The 24,217-nt window shown below is 36.5% G+C and overlaps 1 protein-coding gene across 46 annotated transcripts in view; it reads right to left on the bottom strand.

Moving 5' to 3' along the window:
• Positions 1-24,217, bottom strand: part of MAP2 (microtubule associated protein 2) — a 283,734-nt gene that overhangs the window by 40,803 nt on the left and 218,714 nt on the right. For 27 of the 46 annotated variants that reach the window (XM_045481020.1, XM_045481026.1, XM_045481015.1 and 24 more), the window contains 3 exons: positions 12,929-13,042; positions 10,580-10,657; positions 786-1,031 (listed from right to left, as the gene is read on the bottom strand). In XM_045481020.1, the coding sequence (XP_045336976.1) occupies positions 786-1,031; positions 10,580-10,657; positions 12,929-13,042 (438 nt within the window). The remainder of the gene's footprint in view (positions 1-785; positions 1,032-10,579; positions 10,658-12,928; positions 13,043-24,217) is intronic. The other 19 variants (XM_045481056.1, XM_045481057.1, XM_045481037.1 and 16 more) reach the window with 3 other exon arrangements.

Below are 24,217 nucleotides of genomic sequence, written 5' to 3'. Positions count from 1 at the left end.
GTTCACTAACCCGAAAGGTTTTAGAGTCTCACTTTTGTCACAGGTATTTCACTGTGATCTTTAGGGCTAAATGTAATTATCTGGAAAAGATTTGGGGCAAATAAGAAAATTCAGTCATCTCTCGAAGAGCAAGTGTATGGATCATCATTACCTTATATACTTGTGTGTCCTGTTGTAACAATAGCAAAGAAATACTTTATGAACTTCTAATAAAGGTTAGATGAATGAAAACTCAAGAGATATGGTGATGGTCAAAGAGGTTGGCTGCCATGGAGAGGAAATGATATGAGAAGCATCAGCAGGAGCTTTTAAGGAAACCAAACCAGTATTCATCGAAGCATAAAAAATATAGCACACTGCGGTTGCAAACAAAAACAATTCTACCATTTAAGCCTCTATGTGCCAAAATCCAACTCTACGATTTGAAAGAAAAGCATATGAATCGCTGTCTCAAAAATAAAAATAAAAATATACATGTATTAGCAATGTGACTGGCAAACACTTGAGATGAGGGGGCGGACAAAAAGCTCACACAGCATCGTCAGCCTGGCCGCAAAGCGTATCGTATCATGGCAAAGTAAAACCAAGAATCAGCTGCAGCGGTGGAAAACCTAGCTGCCACACAGCACCTGTGCAAGCCACACTCTGCCCGTTAAACCTAAAACAGTGGTCTTGGGACCATGAGAAGACCAAGCAATGGAATAGCATTGGAAAGGCATCAGGTTGGTAAGCTGCCGGAGAGATCATTTGCAACAAAACACATGCAAATCCTAGGAAAGACACACCTTCCCCAGCAGAGGAAGGGATTTTTACTTCTGGAGACACCTCCAAGACCTCTTTTACACTTTTCTCCTGTGGGGCCCCTGCTGGGGCACTCTCTTCAGGAACTATTTGGGCCTCCGCACTAGACTCCACTTGGCCCTCACTGAGGCCCTTGGGTTGGTCTGAGGCCTTGGCAGCCCCGCACTCTTTCCCAGGAAGAGTGGCAGGTTTCTCTTCCTCAGCCATTGTTCCCTCTAGCGTTTCTTCTTCTTAGGGATGAAAAAGATGTTGACATCATGACCACAGAACAATACACAAAATGGCAGAAATATCATTCAAGGAACACTTTCAGCTCCATTATGTTGACCTCACCAGAACCTCTTTTCCCATTGGGAAGAGCAAATTAATATTCTAATGCAACATGCATTATGTATTGCTTGGGAAATTATTATATATAATCTGCTAATAATGATGCCTTTTACACTCTTGATAAAAGACTGTTTTTTTAAAAACTTGAGAGCTGAAAGGGTTTTATTGCTCTATTACCCTTGGTGGAAATGGCAGGAAGTGGCACACGTATAGAAAGCTCGCTGGAAATAAGAGATGATGCTGCTGGACGATGGATGATCATGAAAAGATAGATGCATAGATGTACTGAAAAATACCTTTACATTTGTTAGACACCTGCTGTTTTCTCCAATGCAGTAAGCCCCTACATATGAATTTCTCATTGCTTTACTTAAACCATGCAAACTTCAGTAAAGAATCTTTGGGAATTAAAAAAACACCTGGTCTCAAAATGATAGCCACCAACTACCTTAACAGCTTTATCATGGAATCCATCAAAACTATTTTATTTAGTATTTAAAAGCAGAAGTATTTACTATTTAAAGCTTCAGACTGTACTTTAACATAATTTGTTTAATATTTTTAAGGCAAATGACTTCTTGATTCAATTTATTTTACCTTCCTTGCATCATGTGGTATCAGAGAACGTAAAACATTTCAAGGGGTAAGCAAAATATTGTGAAAAACAAGGTCCACATAAAATGTAATCTTCCCACTTAGAAAAGTCTACCTCTGCGACACAACTGTTACCCTATTGCTGAAACCCTTAAAATACCAATAATGTAGTTCATGTATACTTCTCTTTGATCCTGAATAAGAAAATGTGCATATTACCTATAAAGTCTTATTTCTGCAATTCAAAACAAAACCACCAAGATAACTGAATGGCAACTAAACTGCCAAAATATCCTCCCAAAAGATGTATACCACATGGAAAAACGTTAACAATTCAAATGTAGAAAGCACACTTATGAAGGCCATGAATTGTCGTGTTTATTTGCTTCTCATTTGCACTTCAAATACCAATAAAATAAATCCCATTTTATTCCTTAAGAAATTAGAGGGAGATATATAAGCTGTTTTATAGTTCTCCATATGAAAGATTCTTATGAAATTCTCATGAAACAATTATACGTTATTTAAATGGCCCGGTGAGAAAGACGACAGATGGAAAGGAAACGAATTTTCTTTTCTTTTCTTTTTTTTTTTTGAGAAATATTAAAATTCTTGGATGGGGGAGGGGAGAGAAATACTTCATCTATTTCCTCCCATTTAACACCCAGCCACTTTCATTTTTATCATTTAATTATGTAAGTAACATTTTAAAATTTCAGACTCCAAATTATTATTAAGGCCATTTTTACAATGCATAGAATTAGAGATTTTGATTACAGATGATGAGACTTTTAAAGTCACCTTGTTGTATAAAGTCTAATCAATTTAATCGACATGTTTTCCAAATCTACATAACCTTTTAGCTTTCCCTTTCCTTATTTCCTATAAATCATGTTTATTTCCACTGCACTTGACCTTTATCCAAAATTTCACATATTTCTCTTAATTGTGGTAAGTTCACGCTATTGGAAGAACTTAGTATGTGTTAGATTTCTCTGTCAGAGTGTCCAAGCCATTGGGGCTCTTTGTTTTCCAAAGCACCCTTGAAGAAGTTTATTATCATGAATGTAGCTGGTAAGCTATGAATTTATTCCCTGTTGCCTTGGAACTATCGGCCCTTACATTAAATGCTGTCTCATATGAAAATAAACTCTTCATGCAAACAAGTCATTTCTCCCTATTTGAGAATAACCTCTTCACCTATGCAAAAAATGTTTTTAGCTCTAATTTTGTTTTCCTTTACAAAACTACCTAATTAGAATGAGATAAATTGCAGCCCACCGCCCACCTTTTTTACCCTCATCACAGCCAGGTATACACTAGGGTCTTCTAGCTTTATGAGGGTGGGATGATGACAAAGGCTGTGGATCAGTTCCTTCACTTTAGCCCAGGTCTGCTGATGTTAGCCAATATTCAGTCACCTGGGGGAGCCTCTCTACTTTCTGTAGAGGATTAAGTGTTTTGGAGAAATACATTCATTTTGTAACATTAATTCTGTTCCAAACAGATTCACAATCTTTCCCTTCTAAAGAGCTATTGTATTAACATGTCACTAAAAAGAAGGCTAATTCTATTTAAGTCTGGTCCTAGTAATATTATGTATCCAAAGACGAAAAATTATATACAGGATCCTCTTCTTCAGTTTGAGTAAGAGGATATATTTTTCCCCCACTGATTTATTTACAGGGAGCAGAAAGGAGCCAAACTTTAATTGAACTCCTTTTGCTCCCTCCGTTTCACTCCCCCATCTTTTTTGCCTTCTTCTCAGAGCAATGATACAGAAAAAGAAAACACTCACATGCCTCAAATAAGGCTTCTTGTACATGAGGTATTTCGCTAGACACACAAACTATATAGGGACTTCACTTTCATGTGGAAAAAACAGGCTCTTTCCCCTCCCACCCCACATACAAAGGTACACTTAGTATGATGCATGTGGTCAAAGCTGCAGGCTGGGGAGGAGGAGCAAAAAGGGACCATGCTTGGTTCACCTTTCTCCTGGCCTAAGTGGGCCTCTGCACTCTGCGCTGGGACACTGGGGAGCACACTAGAGGTAGTCCATTGTGAGCTGAACAAAGGATGCTCATAGTACTCCTCATCGGAATTGCAAGGGTCATCATCAGGCACAGACACCGAGATGGAGGGGGCTAGGAGCCTACGCCTCTCCCCGCTGGTGGCAGGTTCATGGCTGGGGAACCTGTGTAGAGGACCCACTTGATCCTCAGCCCCTTCATCTACAAACAGACACACAGGAAGAAACTGCAGGGAGAACTGGACAAGACAGACACAAGATCAGACGAACGAGACAAACACCTGCACAAGGACACAATGGGCTACAGAACCAGCAGAGCGGGATGGAGGGGAATTAGCAAGACCAAGCTGATGGAGGATGGGAGAGAGTGAATGTTTCATGCTTCAGCAGCCACTGAATTTACACTATGCCTTAGGTAACCTTGCCATTGATTTAATAAATCAAATGCGCTAACACCCTTTACTGTATACATAATAGAAATGGTCTATACATTCCCCTCAAACAAGTCAGAATAACCACAAAAACACTGGAATAGAAACAAAGCATTACAATACAAAAGCAGTATTTGGAAGAAATGTTTTCAAGCAGGTTCTTTTCATGCTTCTGTCAATATCTTTATGAGTTAAAAAAGAAGAAAAGTGTTAGGACCTGATGCTGTACAATTATAGAGGAAAACAGTCCTGTTTGAAGCACAACCTTAATTATCTAGGATGCTCAGTTAGCACTTTGGTTAATTTAATTTTTTGTTAATGACTTTCACCAGAAAGCCATTTTTAATTCCAATCCAGTTGAGAAAAATCTATAGTGTATTATTCTTTCCTGTCTTGCTAAGGAGAGCACAGTGGCATAGCTCCTTAGATCTTTCTTTGGATGCGAAATCCTAGGGGTGTCCTTTCTAACACTGGTTCTCATTTGCATGACTGTGAAGGTAGACGGTTTTAAGAAAGTCCCTAATAATATAAATCATTTCCTTTTCTTTTTCTTCTGAAAGCGTAAAAGTGATATAATTAGCTGAGAAGTTCCACAGAGCTGGATTCAGATTCACCAAGACTTTATTCTATGTGATTTCATTTGCACCTCTGGCTCTTGGCTGTCTTTATATTTTAAACCCTCATTGCATATTTCTCATTGAAATGCTAAACGAACTGCTCTCACTTCTATCCTTTCCAGTGTCTTGGCTTAGAAATCAGCCTTATTTAAATATATGTCCTTAAAAACACAAGTGTAGGTTAGTCTGCTCGCACTTGGATTCTGGTATATTTCGTGAGCTTTAAGGATGATGACAGCAAACAATATTCAGCTTCTGATGTGGTATACACACTACATCTCAGGCCTACATGACAGGTTACTGAACTTGCTAATCACTATTTGTTTACTTATAGAGAGAAATAAGTTTTAAATTTCATAACTTTCAATAATAAGAATGATTAAGATTTACTGAAAGTCTGTGTATCTATCTGTATAATTTTTATTTCTATCAAAACTTAAGCAGATGGATTAGAGCATTTATTTGAAAATGCACTGTATTTTTAGGGCAGTAACTAATTTTCAGCAACAAAGTCCTGCCAACTGGAAATAAATCTGAAATCATAAGGATACTAAAATAACATTTTATAGAGGGAATGCTTTTAATCTTTTGAGCACATTATTTACTGATTGTTCCATGTTATATTTTTTGGGGCTGGGTGCTCAGAACTTTCTCAGCCATGATGCTTATTATATCAGGGGGTAGCAGAAGACTAAAATTACATTTGGTATTCTTAGTTCAACTCGGCACGATTTCTCAGCTGAGCAGATAATTGACTGAGATAATTGGCCTACAACACTGGCTGAATCATAAGCCCCGGGCTTGTCACGTGTCCTAGCCATTCATATTTCCTCCAGGACTCCTTAAGGCTCTAAACACCTCATGTACGCAAGTTACTTCTAAAACTTCCAATATGCTCAATAGATTGCATGGACTATCAATAAGTGAAAATGGCATATTTGTCTCTCTGCTTTTCAACATTTTCTGGGGAGTAGGGGTTAACTATAATGTAAAATGAAAGAATTTAAAGCTGAGAGCTGGTAGTTTAAAGGCAATACTCCTTGAATGCATTAGCCTTTTGAAGATTTTGATCTCCTCTTTCTTGTTGCCATCGCTTGTTTTCGAAAGTGCCAAAATGTGAAAACAGTACAGAGTCTTGCTTCAGATCTGCAACATTTCAAAGAAACAGTATTTTCTATTCTGAAAACTTTGACTGTAAACAGATAACAACAAAAACGGCATAAAACTTTAAGGACTGCAGTGAAAAGGAGTTTCTCTGTAGTATTTGTATGGCCAGGCAACTCCAAAAAGAATGAATGTCTGGCAAAGTCCGGTCTTGGTACTATTAGCTGTAGGTGCTCCAAGTCTCTGTTTCGGACCTATGAGCCTCAAGTCCATCTACAAGTTGCAGAGATGTGCTAGGGAAGTTATACTAAGAGGACCATGGCTAGCTAAGACCAACCAGTGTGCTTGGTTCCAACAATAATGATAAAAGAAATAGATCTTATTTGCTACGGAATCGTGAATGGCAGGTGTTCTTGGTTCACACCCAGTGGAGGTGGGATACATACTAATTATAAGTAAACAAATTATTTATTCTGGTACGGTTTCAAAAAAAAAAAAAAAAAAAGGAAATTGGTCCAGGAACTTAAACAAAAAAAACCCTCATTGGAAGATCACTTCCATTTCTTAGACCTACATTAAGAACCAAGATAAGAATGGCTTTAGGGACACAGTGGGCTATGACTGCAGGGACTGAGATTTGGATTGCAATCCTGAATTACTAGCCATGACATCCAGGGGCAAAAAGTGGAAGTGAATATATCTATCTCTGTGGGCTGCTGGGAGGATTAAATGAGGAGATATCTGAGAAAATGCCAAGTGTGATGCTGGACTCCATGTATGTTAGCATCTTTGTCTTTGATATACTCAACTTGTCATGTACCTGTGCTTTCCATTCATTTGATACACCAAGGCCAGACTTGAGAGATTTATAAAAAGTAAATTCATCTCTTAAGTTAGTTTTGTCGTTTATGGTCAGGATTGAATGTTTCCTTTTACTAAAAGTACACCTGTTTTGGGAGAGGGACTCTGCTTTCACCATGAAATATTCTATTTCATTTGATAATGTAATATTTCAAAGGATATGGTTACCTGATGAATCTTGGACTTTTACATAGTTCTGTTGCATAATGATAATATTCAGAAATGAAGCTTACCTGATTTCAGTGGAGGAGTACATCTCCCTGATTTGTTTTCGTACAATTTTTTTTTTAAAGCATTGGAAACTCTATATTGAGTTAAAGTAAGATTTGCCACATAAAACCCAGCCTTGGTCTGTCTGTACCCTTTGGTACAAATGAGTAGTCACTTTGTAATAGACACAGAGTCTCTTGGGGTATCAGTGACTTCGTGATTTTGCCTATCCTGGCATCGCGGCTTCTGTCCCACCACCTGGGGCAATTGGCTCTACTTACATTGTTCTCCACTATCTCTAAGCCCTTTCCATTCTGCAAGCTTTTGCTGCCCAGAGTGAGTTGGAAGGAAAAATACTTTCGGATTAGCAACGATAACTTTACGACATCACTGACACAGGAAAACACCACCCTAGGATTCTGGAGCAAACCTAAGAGGGCAGAAAGTTTCCTGGTTCTATTTTCAGATGATTCCATTGTTCTTGCACAGGCTTCCAAATTCTAACAGTTCAGTCCAAATGACAACTATTATGGTTAGGCCAAAAAGAAAAAGGAGATTAATCTGAAAACATGACAACTAGTGCAGTGTTAATTGATTCACTGTACCTGAGTTTCCTTTTAAGTGTGCTACTGATTTATTTTTGCCATCAAAATCCCTTTGTTTCCCCAAATAAGCACACATTCTGAGAATTATTATTACATCATTTATAATAAATGAATATTCATAACTTACAGTAATTAACATCTTAAATTATTTTTAGTGGAAGCGTTCATGCTTCCCCTTTGGGAAAGAACAGATTTAAAAACTTTTGATAACATAAAAATAATCACATCCTCAAAAACATTGAATTACTCAATTTAATCTAAGAGCTCTCTTACATTTGTATAAATGAATTGGCAGTCACATGCCTTTAGATTAAAGTTTCCTTGAGGGTGTGTTGAGGTAGGTAAAAAAAAAAAATCCTGCAGATGAAAAACCCACATACTCCTTTTCCACCCAACCTGCTATGAGCTATACATTAATAGAATTTTTCCCAGGTCTTTGCAAACCAATTGGTTTGAAAAACTGAAGAGTTGAATCCTGTCTTGTAACTTTTCACTATTTATTTTCTGATAAACAAAACCTAAAAAAAAATTATACATGCTTTCCGGGTGGCCTAAAATCAGACAGGGCTAGTAGAATTACCTAGACCCATACCTTTCACATATATAAGAATATTACTTGATCTTTTAAATTAATAAGGTAGAGTTTATAAAGGACATATATTTTTTTCATATAAGTAAAAAATGGTTATCCTTTGAAAAGCAAATCATTAGGCCTTCATATAGTTTAATGCTTTCTTTCGAAAAAATAAAAAGTAATAATTCAATAAAAATACAAGTTTGGTTTGAAAAATGTTAAGGATAAAATATCTTGGATCATCTTCAATAGGAAGTAAATTGAAAATGTTCCCAAATATACTCAAAACAACTTGGGGAAAGCAATCTTGAAATATAAGGAAATAGTTACTCTGGAAAGTGTATCAAAATATGAAAACGATTCTATGACTTATTTATATTTTCATTATATGCACGATAGCACCAATCAGAAAGCAGATTGGGTGAATTCCCAGGCAGATAGATGGATCCTACTACCCTTTCCGCTCCAACTCCCATATAAGAGTAAGAAGAGTAAATTACTAGCTTTCCAGACGATTTTGGAGTGAACATCATACCCAACTGACCATCTTGAGTTAAGAAGATTCTCTGATACTCGAAAGGCTTTAAGTAGAGGCTCAGAAACATTTTCAATGGCCTGAGGGAAGTACAGCTGTCATGGAAAGTTCTCCAGCGCATCCCCAGTGAAATCCAGGCTCATGAACCAAATTGGCTACCATTGACTCTTAAACTCCTTCAGTACTCAACCCCTTTCTCACTACCCAGTAGCCATGCGAAGTCTTTAGTTGCTAGAACACTTCATGTTCTTGTCCACCTGAGTTCGCTGCATGTCCTGGTCTCTCCACCCCAAATGCCCTTTTCCCTGCATCTTTGCTTGACCAACTCTTCCTCGTGCTTTTGAGCTCAGCTCCTTAACTGTCTTCTCACCATCCAATAAAACAAGATTTCTCTTGTTCTATCTTAAAGCTCTATTCTTTTCCTTCCTAGTGCTAATCCAACTTGAAACTATTTGTAAGCTTATTTATTGGATTGCTGTTCTCCACCAGACTCTGTGCTCCTTACAAGCAGGGATCATGTCTGTTTTGCCCACTAGTGTATACTTAGAATTTAAAGAGTGCTGGGAACACTGTAGGTGCTCCGCAAATATGTGTCAATGAATGGATGAAAATAAGGACAAAAAAATCTTTCAAATCTATAATGGAAAAGATCAAATCACATTTTCAGGAAATTGACTAATAATCCCGATTATATCCACTAATTATAGTCCCCAAATTTTCTTTTATTCTTTAGAATAATTTAGCTCAGTTAATGCTATTTCAGGCAGTAAATTAGAAAAAAGGCCTCAATTTAATAAAGAAAAACCTCATTAAAAGAAGTTTAGGTTTATAAATCTGTGATGATAAATAAATTATGTTTATTGATAGTTTACAGTTCTGTAACTTGGAAAATCTGTATTGAGGAACTCAAAGAATATTTTAAATGAACCTAATTATAAATTATAAAAAAATGACTCTTTTGTGACATTGTTCAATTTTTAACCCAGTAAAATAATTGCTAAAAGGGACAACAAAAGGAAAATAAATAAAACAGTAAATGAATAAAATGGAATAGCTTTAAAATTCTGATTTTGCTATATGAAAACTAAATTATATTGAAACAAAACTTTAGCTATCGCTCTTCTCTGTCTTTGCCTGTAACTCAAACAATACACAAAAGTTAACTGATCTAAGTCAGAAAACCAGTAATAGTTTGCTTTTCAGTAGTGCCTCTCAGCTCAGATTCTGAATGAATATTCTTCAAAGGCATCCCTCTGTTTTATTGGAACTGAAAAGCTGACATAGCATTTTATGTTGAATAAAAGCATAAACATATTCATAGACAATAACAGGTCTCAGCAGGAAAGAAGCCATGATCTCAGCTTCCAGTTCACTGCTCTCAATATCAAATTCATTCATTGACTTCTTCATTTATTCATTAATATTTATTGAGAGTTTGCTATGGGCCAGGCCCTAGGGAAGGCCTTGGCAGCACAATAGTGAGCAAAACAGAGACAATTTCAGACAACACTTCCTTATAATTTCACCAATAAATTTATTTTTGTTCAGTCACTTATAAGATAGGATTGTATCTTCTCTGTCAAAACATTTTACATAAATTAAGTGAACTGGTTCTCTGTAGCTATTTGAGCAATTTAAACAGAGTTACCTTCTCCTGCATCAAGGTGATTTTTCCTTTTTTTATTTACCATATTCCTCTACTTCTGATTTTGTATAGATAAATGATTATACATTTATGTACAGTCTTTGTTTCTTCTTGACTGTTTGAAACAGACAGCTCTCAGCTGGGTCATGTACTAACCTATACTGAAGTCCACTGCTTATGGATTGATGTCCATTTACACTTTACCAGAAGACAAACCTCAAAAAGTCCAATAGGCCTTACCTTCCTCCACTGTGACAGTCTGTTCTGAGGCTGGTGACGGAGGTGGAGAAGGAGGCAGATTAGGTGTCTCTTCAGCTGCTAAAGAGCAAACAGTGGAAAAACGAGACACAGCAATTAATCCTGCTAGGTCAGTAGATGGGTAACAGCTCTGCCATCTCTAAAAAGGCCACTCCACGAAATTTAGGAAAAGATTCAATAGTAAGTTGCGCTTGACTTATTTTTTGTCCCATTACCTGATTCACATATTTTAAAGAACCTAAAAAGAAAGAAAAGCATTTAATTTTTAAAAAATTCATTTTGTCTTCCCTCTAAAGAATGGATTACTGATGCCTGCTAAAGTTCTATCATTAATCCCATTAATTTGTGTCTGCTTGTTTGATTAATATAATATTTTATTCTGGCCCTAATCTACTGTATTCAAACGCACAGGCAAGCACTGTAGTTTGGATTTAGCTTGGCTGACTGAAAAAAAAAAATTAGAACTCTATATTGTTTAAATTTTTGATCTGGAAACATATGTAACCTTCGTCATTCACAGTATTATAGGTGATGTATTTTTTTTAAACAACATTTTGTCCACTGAGTCTAACGTCAAAATGCATCTTCTGTTATGTATTCTCAGAAAAGAAAAAATGAAGCTATCAGAGCCTGAGGCAACCTTCAGACAGAAACCATGCACTAATGGGAGCTGAGTAATCTTCTGGCCTGGGCATTATACATAGAGAGCCAAAGAGAAAGGTTCTAAAAGATGTTAACACCACAGTTAACTCTACTTCTTTTCAAGACTCTTGCCTTCTTTATGACTACTCCTATGAAGGTGAGAAATTGTGAAAGGAAATGTTTATCATCAAGGCCAGTAGGAAAATCTATTTTAAAGAGCATCTGTTTTCCCCTCTCCTAAATCAGTTACTAGTTGGAGCTTTGGGGTCACAGGCGACTTCTTAACCCCTTGACCCATAGGTTTCTATATAACACATTTTCAGGTTTCAATTTTTATTTTAATTAATTAATTAATTAATTAATTAAGTTTTAAATGTTTGTTTGAGACAGAGCGCAAGTAGGGGAGGGGCAGAGACACAGGGAGACATAGAATCTGAAGCAGGCTCCAGGCTCCAAGCTGTCAGCACAGAGCCCGACGCGGGGCTCGAACTCATGAACCGTGAGATCATGACCTGAGCTGAAGTTGGATACTTAACCGACTCAGCCACCCAGGCTCCCCTCAAGTTTCAAATTTTAAAAAAAATGGGTGGGGGTCTTCTATTTAAGGAATAGAAGTGAACCACAAGCAGAAGGTCAATGCTTTGAATAATATACTTTCCCTCCTGTTTTAAGAGAAAAATAAACCTTTATAATCAAAGAACATTCTACTACAAATAATGAGTATTGATTATTCTGGGAGAGCAGAATTTTAATTGCTTAATTTTTTGAGTTGCTCAAATTGCTTAAAGGGGTACTGACCAGAAAATCAAATATTAAGGGTACATGAGACATGCGTTGGATATGTACTATTTTTTAGGCTTTAAAATTATACCTTTCTGTGGATTAGTTATATGTACCTGTGAAATAGACATATGTTGAACCTAAGAGTTTTCTTTTTTGTGTCTTTGCATGTATATACACCTACATCTATCTATCTATCTATCTATCTATCTATCTACCTATCTACCATGTATCTATCATCTATCTATCTATCTATCTATCTATCTATCTATCTGCCATCTATTTAGAGAAGAGTCAGCAAGCCTTTGGCTGAGAGTGTTTTCTTTGGCAAACACCATTACATTACTTGTTTGGCTCTGGAGGGCATCTGACTTGTGACCAAGGGAGAGAGCAATGCTATCTAGTGCCCTTAGATGAACCAAGTGAAGACCATACTGGGATACAAAGTCACTCATGATTCTAACAAAGCCCTGACTATAGGTTTTCTATAGCTGGTTCAGGGAGACTGAAATAAGACTAGACAATCATTCGCCAAAATCCATAAAGGGAAATAATCATTTCTAATTAAAGTTTTAACACATTTTCTATACAAGTGGGTGTCGTGACATCAATATGCATTGGCTTTATTTTTATAGTAAGTATCTCCAGTGGTCTAGAAATGAAAATTTAAAAACGATTTAGGGGCAAAGTCTAACTATAAGCTTATTACCCTAAAGACTGTCCAAATACCACAAATGAGCCTGGGAAGAAAGTGAAAACAGGTGCCAGCGCCTCCCAACAGAGGTGTTTGATGAATGTTATATGTAAGGATGAAGTATGAAGTAGGGCCTTCCTTTGAACATGAAGACTTGGTCCTGTGATCAGGGCACAGCAGGCATAGCCCCTGACCGAGGGTTCTTTCCCATTTACCTAAAGGCAGAGCTGCAGGCTGGACTTTATGTTCAGCTTCTTTCTCTTGTTCACCTTTCAGGACTGCTACAGCCTCAGCCGTGACTACTTGAACGATCCTTGCAGACACCTCCTCTGTAATACACAGTAACAAAAGAAAAGAAAGTAATGAGACGTCCAAAACAGGCAGCAAAGGGGAAAAGTAAGGAAACAATATGGCTGATTAAGATTTTATTTTCTATCCCCCCCCCAAAATAAGTACGATAGAATTTATTAAATTGTAGATAAAACACAAATACATATATTGTAATCAGAAAAAGAAAAAAGAATAAAGAGAAAAAAGGGTTTGGCATTCTGGGAGCTATGCAAAATGAACACAGAATAAAAAAAATAATTAATTTGGATGGCAATTTGTTTTTAAAAGCTGTTCATGCAAACAGAAACAAAGTTTTTGTACCAAGTAACACAAATTCAGAGAAGAGAAGATTCATCTTGGGCTTAATATAAAATGTTTTGTGGTTTTCCAGAAAACTTTCTTTGCAATAGTTTCTATGCTGATTTGCAGAAATACCATGATTTAAAACCTAAAAATGAGGCCTCAAAATGTGAATTTGTGATCAAACAGCATTATTCAGGATAAGTATAAACAATACTGATTAAGAAAATCCTGGGAAGATAAAATTTGAATGAAACACATGGAAATGATACATCAGATGGTCTCTTTCTAAAGAGCTACTACTTTTTGAGACAGCAGAAGTTTTAAAGATTTTTAAGGCCATATGATATATACTCACCTCGTCAGGACAATAGTTTCACTCAACAAGATGGGGTTAATGGGGGTTCATCATTAAAATAACCGGTTTGTGAAATGCCAGATAACTAGGTTTTGGGCTGAAGTGGGACCTCCTGGAGCATATCCCAGTGCTAATTTTATATAACCAAGTCAGATAAATATTCAAGAAACAATGTTCTGTATATCATCAACTAAAAATGAAAGAAGTAGCAAATAATCCCATGTACCGCCCTTACAGAAACAAGTTGTTCTACACAAGGAGGGTGGGGCAGTGGGATTTGTTCTCGTTATGTTAGCTTTCAGAATAAATCCTTACTTTGACTTTTCCATGATCAGAATTTGCACATTTACAAGCAGGTTGATAGAGGGCAGTGGGAATCCTATTTTTTCCTGGTTCATTTAGATTTAGCCTTCTCTGGAAAGCCTTCCTTACCCCACCCAGGATGACAGAGTATAGTGCTTGAAACCCAGCTTTTGGGGTGAGCAATCCACTTGCATAGGATTTATCTGAATTTTAAAAGCTAGATCACCTTATTGAGTATATTTGCCATCACATGTCTAAGTTCCTGAGTTTTAAATAGCCACTTGACACTATAGCCTACATACAGTCTTGATGCACTGTAGAAAGACCCTTATCTAGACTGGGTAGCAGTCACAGGAATAGAAGCAGCTTTTTAAAAATACGGTGCTATGTGCCAAGCACTCTGCTAAAGTGTTTGCCCTCATTATTTCAATGAATGATTTACTATTGTTACTTCTATGTTTCAGATGAGGAAACAGACGACTAACAGGCCAGAGAATTAGACATTCTCACTATAAATATCATACTTAGAAAACCAACTTTCAAATAATTGGGATCTCGTAAAATGCCTCAGGTACTATAACTAAACTAAATGTGATGTAGTATTTCTTTTATGCTCGAGATATAATTTTAGGAAGCTGGAGACCTCATTCAAACTTTAAGTATTCAAAGAGCAAGTACTGACAGACTACTTAAAATTATTTCTGAAAAAGTTTTAATTTCTAAACAAGGCTCCAGCAAATTTGTCTCATATATTTATGTACTCAGTACTTTTCATAAAACATTTTTTTTACACGACACATTTTATACTCTCAATTTAGCTTAAACTAAGAAGGATCTTCTCTTAATATTGCAAAAAATGTAAAGAATAATTATGATTTCAAACTAATAAGATACAGCTGATTCTTGTAAGGTGGTTTTATCGTATGCAATTTAATTCACAGCACCACAGCTGTAGAGCTAAAAGGGCTTGAAGAGTAGATTGTATCTATATTCTCTCATTTTGTAGATGAGGAAATATAGGCTAGGCATGGTTATGAGATTTGCTCAAGTTCACACAGTCAATGGAGGCAAACTGAAATTAGAACCCAGATTCCCTATTATGCTGTTGTCTCAAGCAGAAAAACAGCAGAAGGAATAATGAGAAAATAACCATAAACTTCCCTAACAGTCATGTGAGAATGCCCAGTGGAAATACATAAATTCTTCTAAAGGTATGAACTAAGGTAACATTCACTCTCAGACCTGCTCCTCTACCTAAAGTACAAAACTGCTATTCCTGAATGTATTCTGAGACTATGAAACAAGTAATTGACCACAACTGAGCAATAACTATATATCCGCACATCTATGTATGTATGTATGTATCCATCTATCTGTCCTCTCTATCAGCCATCTACCTGCCTACCTATATATCTTGTAGATAAAGTTGAATAGTGTAATAGATAACTTACCTCACTTGCATATAATCATTTTCAATAAAATTCAGACATTTAAAATCAATAAAGTGATTTTCAGTTCTTCTAGAACCTCAGTGTTTCATAGGAAATTCAGTGTAATGGAGAGGTGGAGCAAACACAGAGGAAACTGGGACATATATGAAACCCATGTATCTTATGGATCATTCCTGCATTACCCTGGTGGCATTTACACCAGTATAGTATCTCCTATGGCACTTAGTACATCTTGCATGGAATTGTGCTGGTACACATGCCTTACCTCCCTTGCTTTGTAGAGTTTCCCAAGTCAAAGACTCTCTCTCTTTTTTTTTTTTAATTTTTTTTTAACATTTATTTATTTATTTTTTTTGAGACAGAGAGAGACAGAGCATGAACGGGGGAGGGTCAGAGAGAGAGAGAGGGAGACACAGAATCTGAAACAGGCTCCAGGCTCTGAGCTGTCGCAAAGAGCCCGACGCGGGGCTCGAACTCACGGACCGTGAGATCATGACCTGAGCCGAAGTCGGATGCTCAACCGACTGAGCCACCCAGGCGCCCCAAAGACTCTCTCTTTATCACTGTTGCAGTTCTTGAAGCTCCTTCATTGATGTTTACTCAGACTGGATGCCTAACAGTTTTTTGAAAGTATGAAAAGTTAACATGAAAGGTTTTGTTCATGCTACTTACACAAGCTTAGAAATAATCCATGCTCGTTATTATATTTACTAACTTAAACCTCCCCAAATTAATTATTTACTGAGTTCTTGTTTAAGTTTTGATGTATTTCAAAACAGTATTTCTTAAATGAGCATTCCAGATTCTTGTGTAACTACTGATGAATTTTCCAGAGTCTGCAAACACTTAACATGAATAAAATTTCTTAATTTGGAAAAATAATCCAATAAAAATAATAAAAAGTATCTATTGGTTTGTGTGAACAAATTATAACTGAGCAACGCCACATTATTTGTCTTTTTGTTTGGATTTGCATTTAGAATAATTGTGACACCATAGACAATTAGTTTACCTGTTGTGGGCTAATGAGAAGAGAACAGGGGTGAGTGAACACTCTACAATAAAAAATGCATTCACAGAAGATGTAGGCCAAATAACATCATGGTACACTACACAACAGACTTTCAAAATATTCTAGAGACAAGGAAAGGAAAAATAGGATCGTTACTTTTCTCCAGTTAGTGTGGACATGTCCAACCTAAATAAAAATGCACTGTTATCACCCATTACCCCATTTCTTGTGAGCAATAGTTTAGTTTCAGTAAAGCAATAGTTTATTTTACATAATAAGTAGTGGAACATTTGAATTTTGTTGGCTTTGTTGTTTCAGATAAAATTGATTTATAAATGTGTTTGAGTTTCACAGTTGAATAAGAGCTTATGAATAAGGTAATTTTACATTTGTATATATTTAAGCAAAATGTGTAAGAAAATAATTTAACTCAGTCGTGGGAGAATTAATTATCTATTTTTCCTTAAAAGAACTTAACTGACTTTAAGAAATGCTATTTTAGAATAAGCAAACAGGCTGTGTGGGAGCCAAGATAATGACATATTATCTTCATTTTTTTTGAAAGCGTAATATTGCTAAAACTTTTCAAACAAGAAATATCACATTGTCTCATATTATTTTCCCAGTGCAATAAAACATGAGCATAGGATTATCCTGAGGGTTTCAATTGGTCCAGTCATTTTAAAATCTTCCTCTAAGCAAGGGCTGCTGTCAGTGCAAGGTGGTAGCTTCCTCCCCCCAAGGACAGATGGCCTTTTCCCAACAGAAACCTAATCAGCAGATCTCTGGGTGAGTTTTACCCTTAAAGCCTGGCTCCTGGGACAGGAGAAAATTCACTCAAGGTTTGAGGAAAGTTCAGAGAAAATTAACGATAAACATGCCAAACAAACACAGAAGACAAAGGAAGAGAGTCACAAAATCAGACCTACAAAGATAAAAATATAAGAGTTATGATGTGTGTATGATGTATCTATATATCTATCTGTATCTATAATCTATATCTATATATAATTTACTCATTCATTCTACAAATATCTATTAAATGACTCTATCCACTTATCCATCCATCAAACCATCCATCTATCCAACAAATCTTTCTATCTGGGAGATCATTCCCTTTTATATTGTAGATTAAAGGAAGTCACAAGGACTTTAATTCTGAGAAATGTGGGCACAAACTCTAGCATTGCTACTTTCTAGTTATTTCACACTAAGAAATTTACTTGGAGTGGAGTGCCTGGGTGGGTCAGTCGGTTAAGTGTCCAACTTCAGCTCACGTCATGATCTCGTGGTTCATGAGATCGAGCCCCGCGTCAGGCTCTGTGCTGACAGCTTGGAGCCTGGAGCCTGCTTCAGATTCTGTGTCTCTGTCTCTCTCTGCCCCTACCCACCTCACATTTTCTCTCTCTCTTAAAAAAAAAGAAAAACACAATAAAAAAATTAAAAAAATATGAAATTTACTCGGACTAATTGGGTTTCAATCCCTCATCCATGAAATGGAAATACTAATAGCACTTGTCTCACAAGTTGCTGTGCAGACTCAATTGCATAATTATAGAACAGGCCTGGAACATCAAGGAACTTGAGACTTCCAAGGAGTTCTTCACCAAGTTGTCTTTATTTCCCCCAGTCATACATTCTTCTGGGTCTTCTGGTATTTCTGCTTCAAAGGAAGAGCAACTAAAGGTCCAGACCAACTAGCCTATTACTATCATGAACATCAGATAATAGAGTTAATCTGCAATCATCCATGTTGATTTCAGGGACAGTGTTTTTTGGTTTTGCTTTGACTTTCCTAGACAAAGCTAGAGGGAAGTAAAAACTTTCTTTGTTATTTATTTTCTGGCTTCATAGCCATTTTTCTGGCTGCAGAGGTCCTGGGCTATGACCTGCTCTCGATTTCTGCTAGTGTCCCAATTTAGGACCATCTTCTGGACAGCACTCCAAGAGGCCTGATAACCCCTGTCTTCTCCTGAGAACTATTAGCAACATGAAAAAATCTTTTTTCAGGTAAGAGCTACATTTTAATTTTTTATTGCTTATTTTTTCTACGTCTTTATTCCCTATCCTACTTTATACTCTATTTTTTGGTTATTTTTTCTTTGACACATTATATGTATAAAACTATAAATAGGACTTAGTTGTTCATAAGATTAAAGATGAATCTAGATTACACACAAACTGGGAAATTATTATACATAACTGAAAGGTAACATTGATCTTCACAGCTGAAAACGTTATACTTCTTAGCATAAGCAGAAATTATTAAGGACTCAGTTATCTTTCTTTTGAACATCTAAAGTTTTCTGGTAGTGGATATTTTTTAGTTTATGTTAAAAATTGCCTTAGTTAAGGAGTGTATATAATTTGTATTTTATTTTCACTCTTGTTAATGTCAGGTTCTCAATGTAAATAACTAATGGTAGTTTTTGCATTGAAGTGAGAACCAGTATTTGAATATTATTATTTTTCAATAGTGTCATTACAGTTAGTGAGACAGTTTCTGTAAGTATTACAAAAATATTTCATGACATGGTTCTAAGTCATATCATATCTAAATAAAATGAATGACAACTGGGATCTAATTTGGTAAGTAATGCAACCCTAAATCAGTTTGAAGGAAAACATTAAAATCAACTTATTTAAAACACATTTGTCTATTAAAATGATAGGCTGATACAAAATAAGGGTTAAAGATACAACCCATGTGACAGAGCCATGGGTGATAACAGATCATCACTATATAGATAAACACCTTTAAGTAAAAAGTGAAGTCTGTCCTAAAAACTTATTCTGGGCAATGGAGATGGGGCCAGTATTCAAAAAACACTATCAAGGAAGCCCTTGGTAGATAAAATGAATTCTGGAAAGAAAGAATATTTTTTGTTGGTATTGGGGAAATAAACTGGTAGAAATACATATAGGAGGTAAATAGGAATAAGACACTAATTAAGACATGCTTGCATCTACAGAAACCTACCTGATAATCCTCAAAAGATATCATGCTAAGCTACTTATATTTCACCTAAATAATGAATAAACATCATATTGTGATACAAATTTATAAGTTGCTACCCCAGGCACTTTTATTTCTCATCAACAGATTGAATCCACACAATAATACATTTTCTCAATGGGAAAACTGGCAAAATAATGGATAAAGGTAACTTACGGTCCCATTTAGACAACACTTTGAATTATATTGGTGTAGTTCAAATATTTTAGAGTATTAGATTGTGGTGTCAGAAAATTCTGCCTCTATCTCTTACTAGCTGCAAGTGAGTGACGATCTCTCTAACCTTCAGATTCTCCATCTGTAAAGTGGGAATTAAACTGGTGTTCACCTTTTGGTGTGTTGTGGCAATTAAATGCAATGATATATATATCAGTTGCTCATTTAAGTTCTGTATCACTGGTTTAACCACTCTTGCTGTCTTGCGGTCATCGAAGTCTATAATCATCATTTGACAAGATATAAAGATACGAAAGTTTTTGCCACATACAGAGATAATTCTGTCATTTTCCCCCATGAGTACTTCCTTGCCTAAATGCTGAACCACTGCCTAACACACAATATGTCAGGTGCCTGCCATTAAACTAAAATGATAAACTAAATTTTACTCTACCTATAGTATTATTCAGTAGTATGCAATACTATTCAGCATGTATAGCTGTTATAACCTTCTGGCTTATTCCAAGTGCTGATTCATGCTATACCATTGCTATGTTCCTCTGGTATTTTATCACGTCAAATTTTTTTTTTTTAATTTTTTTTTTCAACGTTTATTTATTTATTTTTGGGACAGAGACAGAGCATGAACAGGGGAGGGGCAGAGAGAGAGGGAGACACAGAATCGGAAACAGGCTCCAGGCTCTGAGCCATCAGCCCAGAGCCTGACGCGGGGCTCGAACTCACGGACCGCGAGATCGTGACCTGGCTGAAGTCGGACGCTTAACCGACTGCGCCACCCAGGCGCCCCTATCACGTCAAATTTTTAACACAGTCCCAAGGCCCTGTTTTTTGGCACATATTTCTAGTTTAGTTATTTTGTTATGTTAATCTATCGATATTGCTTGGCTGATTCATAACAAAAGCAATGGAGTTAAAACTTTCTCAGTGGTCCTGGAAACTTCAACTTGCCTCTGAGCAACACGACATTGTTGGTAGACACAGAAGTTTGATTTTGAACGTGTACTCTTTGAGTTTTCATCAGGACCAGCTGTGATTACTTGAACATGCAAAGGCTCACCAATTAGACTGTGGACAAAAAATCCAAAACAAGTTGGCATATGCTTGAGAACATATTTTTGCTGATTTCTTTCAGGTTGTTAAGGGAGAAGTAAGAGACACTAACAATAAATTCAACCATATGGAATATAAAAGCCAGTAAATGTTTCTGCTTTTAAGAATAATGGACATAATAATGCCGTGTTAAAAGAAATGACAAGTAAGCCTACCGTACACTTGTGAAAGAAGGAAAACAAAACAATTTTAGACAGAATGCTCCTGACAAGGAAAGGTTTTTCTCAGTAGGGTACAGAATGGTTGCCTAGGAAACGGGTGCTAATTGCTGCTGCTGATGGAAGCTAGTCAACAAGGAAAGCACTGTGTAGTTGGAAGCACTGTGCTAGACAAATACCCTTGATAAATTCATAAAAACAGGGAAAGAAGAAAAGTTCCTTGCTTAATTTGGAGAGCAAATGGTTCCTCTGAAACTATTTCCTGCAATCAACTGGTGAAGAAGGAAATTAAAAGAGCAGATTGTTGGTTTTTGTTTGTTTGTTTCCTTGGCACCTCAGCATTAATTAAAGAGGCCAGCACTGGCATATCCTTCCTTAGTCAGACTCTGATCTCAAAGGGTCACTCTTGCCAATGTTGCAGCTGTAGGTCTTTGCATACCTTTCTTCCAAAGATTTCTTCTAAAGACTTACTGATTAAAACAAAGATCAATTTAGTTTATGGGGGAGAAATGCATTTGAGGTAAATTAAGTCTTGAGACATTATTAATAACATTAATAACATTTCTGCATTAAGTCCAATGAGACATCATTAATAACATTAATGGGAAGATGAAATATCAATAAAACTAAGAGACCTTAAATAAATTCACACTTAGAGTAACTGTGGGATAAACAAAATTTAAACGTTTGTGTAGAAATGCAGTAGTGTGTGTGTGTGTGTGTGTGTGTGCGCGCCAGCACTCATATGCATAAAAGTCTCTCCATGTTTTTAAAGTTCCACCTGTACTTGGGTACCTCAAAGACTTTGACCACCTAGAGTGAGGCTAGGATTTGGGTGAATCAATGTTCCTAAAGTTTCAAAAAATTTTTTTAAATGTTTATTTTTGAGAGTGCGCGCGCAAGAGACAGAGTGTGAGTGGGGAAGGCACATAGAGAGAGAGGGAGACACAGAATCTGAAGCAGGATCCAGGCTCTGAGCTGTCAGCACAGAGCCCGACATGGGGCTCGAAGTCACAAACTGTGAGATCATGACCTGAGCCAAAGTCAGACACTCAACCGACTGAGCCACCCAGGTACCCCTAGGTTCCTATAGTTTCAAAACTTAGGAATGCTTCAGACAGAGGATATGACGGAAAAATGGAAAAGTATTCCAGGTTCCAAAAAAAGTCATTGGAGTAAACTTTCTCCAATATAAGTTGTCTATATACCAGGAATAGTTTTTACTAGTTACTTCTATAAACTTAGTTATTTCTTCCAGGAGAAAGTGTTTGTTATGATAAAATGGCAGAAATCACCTTTTGTTCACTGCTTCTATCTCATCCCCATCATAGTATAACTTACATGCTTTGTATGTAAGGCCTCTGGAGGCCTTGTGACCTAGAAGCACATGGAATTTAGGAACTGTGTGATAGCAAAATCACTTTGTTCACAACACATCGTAGGGTACAATCAGCACATAGAGAGACCAACATGATTTTTATGTAATTATAGTTTGCTTAAGCCTCCAGTCCCACCATGTTTCTAAGAATGAATGTGCAAATAGCAGCATATACATCAACCTTATGTGCTTTCTTATCAAGTCTCTCATGAACTATAAATGTTTTAAGTAAGTGATTCTCCATCTTCTATAACTGCCTGTTTTATTTCTGCCATTATAGCTATATAAAATATCATCCACAAATATTCTCTTTACACAAGCCCTAAAACCACTTGGCAGATTTCAAGTCACTAATAAGTGTATATGGTAATTCTTTATAAATTTCAAATTATAAATGAATATACATATACCAGAGAACCGTAATTCAATAATCTGTGGGCAAAGGTACAATAGAATTAATTACATTATGAAATTCTGAAAACTAAAATGCCGTGAAAATAAAACAAAAAGAAAAATAAGAAGATAGAGTTTTCAGCTAACCCTCTATTATTCATTAATAATTTTTGTTAAATAAAAGCTCAGCCACAGCACAAGATAAGTGTGGCACATTCTCTGGAAAAGTTCCAAACAAGTAAAATTAATAATAGTTAAAGGCTTTTTTCTTTTTTTAATTTTTTTTTAACGTTTATTTATTTTTGAGACAGAAAGGGACAGAGCATGAACGGGGGAGGGGCAGAGAGAGGGGGAGACACAGAACCGGAAGTAGGCTCCAGGCTCTAAGCCATCAGCCCAGAGCCCCACTCGGGGCTGGAACTGACGGTCTGTGAGATCGTGACCTGAGCTGAAGTCGGACACTTAACCAACTGAGCCACCCAGGCGCCCCTAAAGACTTTTTTCTAGGACCTCTAAGTAGCAAAATCAAGATGCAAGATCCTTTAAGTAAGAAAATAAGTGTCAAGTCCAAAGTTATATTTGTAATTTGGTCACATTATGATAGGAAAGAGCAAAGACTTCAATAGAATTTTTAATTTCTTCATGACAAAAATTATTCTAGAATAAAGATGACTACTTTTGTATTCTGGATTGATTAATGCATCCCATAGAAAATGTTATTAAATGGGGGCGCCTGGGTGGCTGGGTCGGTTAAGCGTCCGACTTCGGCTCAGGTCATGATCTCAGGTCCCTGGGTTTGAGCCCCGCATCGGGCTCTGTGCTGACCGCTCAGAGCCTGGAGCCTGTTTCAGATTCTGTGTCTCCCTCTCTCTGTGACCCTCCCCCGTTCATGCTCTGTCTCTCTCTGTCTCAAAAATAAACGTTAAAAAAAAATTAAAAAAAAAAAAGAAAATGTTATTAAATGAATTTCTCTTCATCCACAGATTCAAAAGTTTCATTATGTATAACAAACAAGAACAAGTAATAGTAACTTCAAAGTTTTCTTCAGAAATTTGCAAATAACATACACATTCTACTTTAGAAAATACCTCTTAGATATCTGTTGAAATAAAATTTTACATTGATGATTTTGCTTCAGTGTTATTTACCATGTCAATCTCTATCTCTTCTCTGTGTATTGGTATCATTGTTACAAAGTATACTTCTAGAAATACTTGCAAATTGTGGGTGCCATCTATATCATGCTTAAATCAGCCAAAGACATTGAAGCTTTATATCAGAACGTAAACAACATCTAGAAAGCATAAAGCTGTAACTGATTATGGTAAGAGTTCTGGTTGTTCTATTGTAGAAGCCCAGCAGAAAGAGAAAAATAGATTGATTTTGATGGAGTGGCAGAATTGAAAAAAAAAAAAAAAAAAGTAAGGACCAGATGTTATCTAGGTGGGTAGGCTGACATCAAGCAAGGGATTTGCATGGGGTTGAGGGGGGGATCCTGACCACATGAGGTAGCTTCAG

Source organism: Leopardus geoffroyi, chromosome C1, assembly GCF_018350155.1.
Source record: "Leopardus geoffroyi isolate Oge1 chromosome C1, O.geoffroyi_Oge1_pat1.0, whole genome shotgun sequence".
Lineage (NCBI taxonomy): Eukaryota > Metazoa > Chordata > Mammalia > Carnivora > Felidae > Leopardus > Leopardus geoffroyi.
The sequence above is the reverse complement of the archived record's forward strand: the minus strand, read 5'-3'. Positions and strand labels throughout refer to the sequence as shown.